Source organism: Trachemys scripta, chromosome 16 (assembly GCF_013100865.1).
Source record: "Trachemys scripta elegans isolate TJP31775 chromosome 16, CAS_Tse_1.0, whole genome shotgun sequence".
Taxonomy (NCBI): Eukaryota; Metazoa; Chordata; order Testudines; family Emydidae; genus Trachemys; species Trachemys scripta.
The window spans coordinates 5,455,189-5,464,778 of NC_048313.1; the positions used below are offsets into that span (position 1 = coordinate 5,455,189).

Consider the following 9,590-nt stretch of genomic DNA (forward strand, 5'->3'; position numbering starts at 1 on the left):
AAAAAAAAAACCTTTCGTTCCCCCCAACTTTTGTTCAAAGAATTCAAATCATGGTGAAACTTTCCCGCTAAGTGGCTTTGAAAAGGGGACAGTGAAAACGGATTTTAAATATCCATCTAGTTCAATTTTCCCCCCCTGGTGACCTAAGGGCTGGAGAAGTGGAACTGATTAGGTGGGAAAACAGAGGGTTATCTCACACAATAATTACCCTGCCTTAACAGTACCGGGGTAATTAACACATTACAATGCCCCCTAGGGTGGACTCAGTAGACCCAGGATAGCTTATTCCTGTATAGGAAGGGGAACACGCTTCACGGATTTAACTTAATCCAGGTGTAATTGCATCCACATTCGAGATTGGACTAGTAGAACGCTACCAGTAAAAACACAACCCTGACATATTTGCTGCTGCAATCGGCTGGCCCCGTGGTTTCCAACCTGTGACGGACTCTTAAACCATTTCAAATGGAGGTGCAGACCCCTCTGGGAATCAGGCTGCGGACCCCCAGGGGCGTGCGGACCACGGGTTGAAAACCACTGGTCTAGTCTGATCAATTCGGACCTGTTTGAACGAGAGCAGAGCTTTTAGGAAAACATCCCATTGTGACTGAAAAAATTGTCCAAAGCGGGCAGGGGAGTAAGGTCTTGCCCCGGCCAAGTGGAAGGAAAGATGGGGGTAGGGGAAGGAAAGAAACGCAGTGGGAAGGGGGTCCAGAGCGGGTTTGAAACCCTGCTGTGGGATTTCGCCGGGATCGGAACAAGAAAATTTCCCCTGCCTACGTCCTTCATCTCTCAACGTACTCGACTTTGCAGACCCGATTCTGTCCCGATCCTGCAGCCCCTCGCCCCGCCACGCCCAGTTCACCATCACCCACCCCGCTCGTGCAGAGGCCGGTGCCGAGCGGCAGTGAGCACGAGCCATCGTGAGCTGGCAGCGTGCGGTGCAGGGGGACGGGGAGCTGGCACCGCTCCGGGGCACGTGGTATCCGCAGGGTGGAGGCGCTCGGCTGGCGCTGCTCTCCCTTCTGGCGTCAGCGTGAGCAGAATTGGACCCGAGGCTGGACTCTGACCCTAAAGGGTGGCTGGAGATTCCCTTGCTCCCAAATCAACCAGAAACAAAGCTTAAAAATAACCCATTTGAAAAGAGAATTCTCTGCCCCCCCTATGAAATAACACCCCCCCACCCTTTGCCAGAACATCCTGGACAGCCAAAGGAACACACCGGGTGCAGGATGGATTGCCCCCATTCCAGGATCCCCCCGGAAAAGGGGGTCCCCTCTTAGGCAGAGCGAGGGGGCTGTGGCTACAGACTGTGGGAGCCGCCAGCTGGAAAAGGACCATTCGGGGCCATGAGGCTCAGACGGGGCAACTGGTTTGGAAAACACAATCCCGAGAGGCCGGGGGGGGGGCGGGGGGAAAAGAGAGTGTGTCCCTGCTTAATTGGCCTCTGCAGCATTTGCACTGCGGCTACCAAAGCCACCGTTTTGGCCACTAAAAAAAATAAAAAAAATAAAAAAAAAAAAAAAGGAGAGATTTGGGGTCCTAGGGCCAAATTGTGCCAGGGGGAAAATAGCTGCCAGTTGGCGATTGATGGGGTGTTGTCCCTTGGGCCCCCCATTGTGCTCCCTCCCCCCACGGGGGGCAACAGGAGACGGCATTGCTGAGGTAAATGCGGCAAGAGGCACCAGGAGGATTCTGGGTAAGGACCGGGGGGGAAGGAGGGAAGGGGGAATATAAGCAGCCCCAATCCCCCAGGGTGGTCCCAGTTAGGGCAGGGAAAGACGGCTGGTCCGGTGAGGTGAGCAGAACATAGGGAGAGCCAATCTCGACTCCCCGCAACCGCACTGGGGGAAGGGACCCCACCCTGCCCTGATCAGGAAGGACGAGGGGGACTGTCCGTACCCCATCACCAGCCCCGACAACATCCCCCGGCTATCGGGATCCACCCCAACTGGGGCCAAGATCCAACCAGCACGACAGCCTGGCTCTCTGATCCAGACACGGCTCCAGAGCCCGGGGGAAGCGGGGGGGACGGACTGCTCCCTCCCCCATTTGGTTGGCTTCTATTGCAATCCCCAGCGTCACCCCTAGGGGGCAGATTTCCCCTAGCACCATTAAGGGGCGGCTAGCATTAAAGGGAGATTCGCCTCGCCCCTCCCCACCCCCCAGGGTAGGGCTGGTGAGCTCCCCTCCCTGACGCACCCCAATATTTCAGGGGGCGGGGGAGGCCTAAGGAACAGAATGCCCGGTTGGGGGGGCAGGGCTGAGGTAGGTAGCATTCTCTGGGCCCCGGAGGGGAAGGCGAGCAGGTGAGTGTTGCTGGTGGGGGGGATGGCGGGGAGAGGCAGGTGCCTCCCCCCAGAACGGACTGGGGTCAGGTTTGGTTCCGTTTGTCCCATCTGCGGAGTGGGAGCGTCGGGCGGGAGCCCAACCCATCAGGTGGCCTGGTCCAGCTCCCCCAGGAGCTCCTCGCCCGGCTGGAAGTGCCCGCCACTCTGCTCCAAGGCCTCATCCTCACCGTCGTATAGGGCCAGCTGGGAGAGCGCTGGACCATCTACCACGAAGGGCAGCATGTCACCCAGTAGGGCTGGAGGGGGCGAGGTGCAGGGTGTGAAAGATAATGGGATGGGGGTGGTTAGGAGAGGACAGAAAAAAAAAAAAAAGAGCGGGGAATTAATCTCATGTGGCAGGGAGTTCCGCTGGTTAACAAGGCAGGCGAAACAAAGCGGGCCAGCCAAGGAGTGCAAGGAGCGAGCCAGTAAGTGTGCTGCTGCCCTCTGCTGGATGCAACCAGAATTGCTCGCCTGTGTATGCCCTGTATTGTTATGGCTGATTCTCCCATAGCCCCAGAGGCAGGGGGCCAGACTGGTCCCCACTGAGAGCAGTGTCTGCTGCGACCTAGGCTAGGGCAGCAGGTCCCTCCCCTCCCACATCGGGGCAGGAGTGGCTCCCCGGTGGGGGCTCAGGAAGGAAACCCATCCCGGGGCAGAATCTGCAGCGAGGTGCCTCCTGGGGGGACAAGATGGGCTGTGGATGGTCGGATCCGCTGCCCCCCAGGGATGCCCCAGCCTCCCCCACCGTGACGCAGACTGAGCCCCGCCCCCACGCCGTGCAGCACTCACCCATTGGTTCCTCCAGGGCCAGCGGCTTCCGCCCTAGCACTGTGCCGCCCCGGGGAACCCCGGCGTCCAGCCCCTCCTCCACACTCAGCAGGAAACCCTGGCGGGGGGTGGGGGGGGGGGAAGAGTAGTGCAGCTGAGAGGATGGGGAAAATCACCATGCCCCATCTCCCCAATTCCCTCAGGCTTCCCCCCACCCAGCCTAACCCCAATCTACTCCCTCCCTTCCCATTCCCCCACCTGGCCCCCTTCCCAAGCACCCCAACCTGACCCCTTCCCCCACCCTTTCCTTGATACCCCTGAATCTCTCTGACCAGTCGTTGGTGCCAGGGTGCCAGACGTACCAGGTTGAGGGAGGGCAGCAGGAAGCCGTCGGGCTCGGAGCCATGGGCGCGCTTCAGGGGCGCCGCCTCCAGGAAGTCGGCCCCTTCCTCCTCCAGGTTCAGCTCCAAGGCCCTGGAGGGTATGGGGGGGAAGCGGGGCACGTAAGGAGCTGGCCAGACAGGTCCTCCCTGCCCACCTCACTCCTGGCGCAGGAACAAGGGGGACCCAGGGCGGGGCAGCTACAAGGCAGACAAACCTCACAGGGACCAACGGCCGCAACGAATTTACCCGTGGGACTCCCTGCTGCAGGAATTTACTACAGTTAAAATTTGGATGGGGGGTTGCCAGGCAATATGGATATAATCTGGGGTGGCAGAGACGGGGGGATACCAGGTTCATGGTCCCTGTGGTTCCTGCCCCACCCTGTCCCCTTTGCCCCACCCTCTCACCTCTTCCTAGCCCCCAGGTGTGAGGCTGGGTGATCCCTGCGGTTGCCTCCTGGGGGCGCTGTTGGTGGTGACCCAGGCCCTTCCAGCTCCATGGGCTCCTCCTCTGGGGGCTGGAGGGACCGGGGCTGGCTCAGGCTGGTCTCACTGCCCCAGCGGGGCAGGCAGGGCAGGTCGGGTTCGCGGGCAGACACCCCATGGAAGCTGCTGGAGCGAGGACGCGGTGGGGGCGAGGCAGGCGGCGGCGGGGGGCCTGTTCCCCTGGCCGCAGCAGGATCCCCTCGCTTCTCGGCCAGCCAGGGGGGCTGGTCGGTGCTGCTGAGCTGAAAATCGTCGTCCATCGAGATGTACGGAGCCAGCATCTCCAGGTCGAGCGCTTCGTAATCCTGCAGCGGGAGCACGGCATTAGCAGCGGCAGGGACCCCTCGCCCAGCACCAAGATGCAGCCACCTCTGGGGCCAGGCCCAGGGGCTGCTTATATAAGGACTGGGGTGGGATCATGCGTGGATCCAGGAGTCAGTAACTGGGTTTGAATCTCAGCGGCGACTGCCTGGCTGTGTCCAGCTGGGGAACTGTCTGCCTGGGGGGTGGGGGAGCAGGGGCTGGGAGCCCCAGGGGGACAAAGTCCCCGGCAATAGGGGTCACTGCCTCCCCCCCCAGTACCTGCAGCGCCGTCTCCACGGCCTCCTGGGTGGAGGCGAAGAGCTTCTGCACGTTCTCCATGTCAAAGAGCAGCTCGGCCTGGGGAGAGAAGGGGAACAGGGCTGGAGGGCTGGGAGCACGGGCCAACTGGGTGCCCCCCGCTTCACGGCACCTGGACCCAGATAGTGCAACCCCGGTTCCCATCCTGCACTCCCCCAGCCCCTTCCCCCATCCCCATTCCGGCCTCTGCCCCCTTTCCACCCCTCCCCCTATGGACACAGCTCACTGCACCCCAGTGATGCAGCCCTCATGGACACAGCACGCTGCCCCCCAATCTCCCATGATGCAGCCCTGCTCCCCACTTCCTCTCCTAGTCCCCCACTGACAGTCCCCCTCCTGCCCGCTTTGCCCCTCGCTGTCCCCGTCACCCTCCATCCCTGCAAACCCCACCCCCATCACCCCCGCTGCCCCCTAGAAGCACAGCCACTGCCCCCCATTTCCCCTCACTGGCCCCAGACACATCCTCTGCCCCCGATGTGCAGCAGCCCCTCCCCCCATTCATGAGCCCCCCATTTTCCCCCACACTAGCCCAGCCCCCTTGTTGCCCCACCGCAGGCTCCTTACCGGGGCGGCGCTCTTGGCAGAGTCCTGGGGTGGCAGGCCAGCCTCGGGGGGGCGGGGGGAGGACCGTGTCTGCGGGGCCCCCTCCCCATTGGCGCGGGCTCCGGGCGGGTCGAAGATGGGCCCCAGCAGCCGCTGCAGGTCGGGGCTGCAGAACCGGCGCGGGTCGCGCTGCAGCTCCACCTCGCTCACGTGGGCCGGGCGCAGGAAGGCCAGGAGCCGGGGGCCACGCCGCTCTGGGGGGAGCAGAGGGTCAGCCGGGCGATCGGGACAGCCCGCTCTCTGAGCGGTGCCCCTCCCGGCTCCCGGCCCGGCCTCCCCCAAACTCCCTGCCCCGGGCCCCACATCTGCCAGCCCTCACTCCCCCTGACACCCGGAGACCCCTAAAAACCCTGCACCGTGCCCCATATCTGTCACCCCACCCTCACCGCTCCCAACACCCTGCCCTGCGCCCCACCTCCGCCGGCCCTCATGCTCCCCAGCCCCCTCCACCCGCACCCGGAGACCCCCAAACACCCCGCATCATGCCCCACAGCAGGCTCCTTACCGGACCCCCACCTCGCACCCCACCGCCCCTTGACACCCTGCCCCACCCCCACTAAATCCCGACACCCTGCCCCATACCCCACTGCTGCCCACTGCCCACCTCACCCGCACTAGCCCCCAACGCCCTGCCTCATGCCCCACCTCTGCCACCCCCACACACACCCCCAACACCTCACCCTGCACCCTGTCTCTACTGCCAGAAACCCCACTGACCTTGTCCCATACCTGACCAACCCCCCAACCCCCACCACTCCACATGGCTCACTCCCCCGGCATCCCAGAGACCCAGCACACCCACCCCATACCCCACTCCCCTCAGGCACTAACTGGAGCCAGACTGCTCCCTTTCCCAGTGTCCACGACTCCCGTTCCCCATGCTCCCTACCGAAGCTGAGGTTGAGGATGGTCTCCCCGGTGTCTGACTCCAGTTCCTCAGGGCTCCCGTTGGCCTGGCGGGCAGGGGCAGGCTCCGGGGGCAGGCGCCGCCCCTCACCCTGGCGTTCGGTCTGCTCCAGCGACAGAACCACACCTGTCTCCTCCACCTGGCTGTAAAGGAAAAGAGGTGCGGGGGGGGAGGAGAAGTGAGGAGGGGAAGGCAAAGGTATCAGGGTCCAGCAACTCACACCAGTTCCAGTGCTGCAGGACGCAGTCGGGGGCACGCTGCTGTGTGTCATAGCCCCTATACTGCCGGCAGCTGATGGGGATTCTCCTTCAGCTCTGCTGTGCAAGGCAATCTGGGTTCTGTCTGGGGGAGGCCGAGTGGCCACAAAGCACCAGCCACAGGATGGCCAGGAAGCCCCTGGTAACCGCAGGTTTGTTACAGCTCAGCTCCTACCAGCACAACCAGGGGATACGGACAGAGCGGGGTCAGGGTCACCCCCATCCCAGCTGAGTCGAGCGCCCCCCCACTCCCGAGCTGGTTCCTGAATCAACCTCCCCAGCTGAGCTGAGCCCAGCTGGTCCCTGGGGTCAGCCCCCGAGCCCCTCCATCCCAGGGTCAGTCCCTCCCCCCAGACCCTGGGCCAAGCCAGAGGGGCCACACAGAGCAAGAGTGGCTAGGTGCCGGGTGGGCCATGACCCTGCTCTCCTCGGAGCTGCTGCACGTCTCTGGGGGGCCCCGGGACACAACCCCACCCAACAGACAGGCCCCTCCTCCTCCCCGACAGCCCCTCCCACCTGAGGACGAAGTGGACGCAGACGACGCTCTCAGGCTGGGAGTTCTTGCTGTTGGAGATAACGGTGGCCTGGGTCTGGGCCCACAGGTAGCCCCCGCTCTTGGCCAGGAAACGGTACTGGCCCGTCACTGCCTGCCCTTTGCTCAGCACTGCGGGGAGGAGCGGAGGGGTCAGAGCCGCCCGCGGGGAGAGACTGGACAGAGACACAGACGGAGAGAGAGACGGGACAGAGAGAAAAGGGATGAGACAGGATGGGACGGGACGGAAGAGATGGGACAGGAGAGACGGAGAGTACAGGCGGGACAGGACGAACACAGAAAGAGAGAGGGAGAGAGAGGATGGACAGACGGACTGAGAGAGACGGCATGGTCAGATGGATGGCGAGAGGCGGGGGCTATAGGGAAGGAGGCTCTCGCACTGACTGGGCGGGGGATACCAGGCTGGATGGGCCGTGGTCTGACTGAGGGGGTGTGCCCCAAGCTAGAGGGCCACTGGTCGGATCTGGCACACCTTCTCCCATATACTGCAACGCACTGGCTAGGAGGTGCGCTTTCGCCCCCTGCTGGATGCAATGGGAACTGCTCCGCCATGTGTCATAGCCCCAGTACTGCTCGTCGCTAATGGGGAGTCTCCTTTAGCTGCAGCGGGGGAGGGGGACTTTTCGAGCAGGGGGATCCGGGGCTCTCTCTTCCACTGCAGGGGAGGGGGAGGCTGGGAGTCACTTACGGGTGTGGACGCTCTTGCTGACGGCGTCGGAGTCCAGGGCGTGGATGTACTCGTAGATGGAGCAGCCCAGCAGCTCGTCGGGCGTGTACCCCGCCACCTCCGCGATCCTACCCGGGAGACCGGGGGGGCAGGGGGAAGTCCAGTCAGGGAGACACTCCTCCCCCGCTCTCGTATCAACCTCCTCCCGCCACCCCGGCTGGATCCCACGCAGCTCTGAGTAATCCCCCGCCCGCAATGTCACGCCAGGTGTTCCCCCCAACACAGGGGTGGTGCCCCAGTACCCTGGAACAGCCGTCACCCCAGAGCCATTGCAGCATCAGAGTACTGGGGGAAGGGGAACTCGGAGTGGCGGGCTGCGAGGGGGAGAAAGGAGGGAGCCCTGTGGGGGAGAGGACGGACAGAGAGGAGCAGAGGGGACCCTTGGGAGGGCCAAAGAGCAGCATGGGGCGAAGAGAGGGGACCCCAGGGAAGAACCCCCTCCCCCCAGGAGAGCAAGGTGGGGGAGGGGGAAGCAGTGGGGGGTGGCTCAGGGGCGGAACTGTGCCCTCGTGGGGGTGGGGCAGGGGAAGTGGTGGGGGCGGGGCCCCCAGCGGCCACGCCCCCTCACCTCTCATCACAGTAGGTGAATTTCATGTCCATGCTGTGCTGGCTGAGGAAAGTGCTGCTGTCCAGGGGGGTCTCGATGTTGGCGGGGTGGGGGATGGCCTCGCAGATCAGCACCAGGCAGCGCAGCGGGGGCTCCGCATACCCCCCCTCCGCCTCCTCCAGGCCCTCCCGCGCAGGCGTGTAGGACCGCATGTGGCCGGCACAATGCAGCACCTGGGGGGGGGAGGGGTGACCAATCAGGGCCCTCTTGCTCCAGACTCCACCCACAGCTCTCACAAGGCTCCACCTTGGGACACCACTGCTGGAGGGTCTAGAATCCCGTCTCCATGGGAACCCGCCCACCACTGTTCCAAAACCATCGTTCCCCAGCAACTCCTCCACTGCTGCTCTAGAACCCTGTTGTCATAGCAACCCCCGTTTCTCTTCTAAAACCGTTTTCATGGCAACCCACCCGCAGCTGTTCCAGAACCCTGTTTCCATAGTGGCCCATCCCCCAATGTTCCAGAAGCCTGTATCCATGCCAACCTCCTCAGCCCCCATTCTCATCTCACCCTAGTGCGGCTCTAGAACCCCACTTCTACAGCAACCTACCTACAGTTGTTCTGGAACCCTGTTTCCATAGTGACTGACCACTGGCCCAGAACCGCATATCCATGCCGACCGCCCACCTTGTTCTAGAACCCCATTTCCGTAACACCCTGGTACTGCCCTAGAACCCTGTTTTCATGGCCACTCCGATACTGTTTCCATAGCAACCCTTCCACTCCCGTTCTAGAGCAGAATTCTATGGGAACTGCTCCAGAACCCAGTTCCATCTCCCCCCTCCTGCAGCTGTTCTAGACCCCTTCTGGTTCCAGCCATCTCCCCTGAACCCCTCACCTTCCAGGTGGCCGACTTGAGGTTGACAGTGCGCCCCCTGCTGGTCAGTGTGCTCTTCATGCGCAGGGAGAAGCTGCGCTCGGTCTTCACCTCCTTCTTCTTAGAGAAGCCTGAGGTGGGGAGAGGGCAGGGCAGCGTCAGGTGGCGGCAGGAGGGGAGGCTGGTGCCCATGGGAGGGGGGGGCGATTGGGGGGCAGGGGGGAGCAGTGGAGGCTGTGGGATTGGGGGGAGGGTAATCACAAGAGTGGGGTGAGTGTGGGGGCGGTTACAGGGGCTGCATGTGACAGTGGGGGTGAGAGGTCAGATCTTGGTGACTGGGGCTCCAGGATGGGGGGGGCTGATTGGACAGGGTGCGTATGGGATAATGGGGGGGAGGTCACTAACATGGGGACACTCACCTTGTGCAGGGGGTTGAGGGGAGCACTCACCCTGCAGGGGGGAATCCTGAAGGGAGGCGGGGAAGCCTGGGGGGACACTCACCCTGCCGGGGGGGGGGGGGGGGGGGC

At 63.2% G+C, this 9,590-nt stretch overlaps 1 protein-coding gene across 1 annotated transcript; it reads right to left on the reverse strand.

Annotated features, from left to right (window-relative positions):
* Positions 1-9,569, reverse strand: HIF3A (hypoxia inducible factor 3 subunit alpha). Its single transcript, XM_034792256.1, has 12 exons — positions 9,565-9,569; positions 9,085-9,194; positions 8,207-8,418; positions 7,600-7,706; positions 6,875-7,022; positions 6,084-6,244; positions 5,156-5,388; positions 4,553-4,630; positions 3,893-4,275; positions 3,464-3,575; positions 3,123-3,219; positions 1-2,587 (listed from the first exon to the last, which is right to left on the reverse strand). Exons 2-12 carry the CDS (start codon positions 9,142-9,144, stop codon positions 2,436-2,438), a joined length of 1,743 nt encoding a protein of 580 aa, XP_034648147.1. The 5' UTR covers positions 9,145-9,194; positions 9,565-9,569; the 3' UTR covers positions 1-2,435.
* Positions 9,570-9,590: the final 21 nt, after the last annotated feature.

What these genes read in the sequence shown, in the direction of transcription:
- HIF3A (XM_034792256.1), bottom strand. Translation starts at nt 9,144, where the DNA reads ATGAAGAGCACACTGACCAGCAGGGGGCGCACTGTCAACCTCAAGTCG. An exon ending in CTGCCAAGAGCGCCGCCCCG is followed by an intron (nt 4,631 to 5,155) that starts GTAAGGAGCCTG and finishes TTCTCTCCCCAG; the next exon opens with GCCGAGCTGCTCTTTGACAT. An exon ending in GGCCCTGGAGGAACCAATGG is followed by an intron (nt 2,588 to 3,122) that starts GTGAGTGCTGCA and finishes CGCCCCCTCCAG; the next exon opens with CCCTACTGGGTGACATGCTG.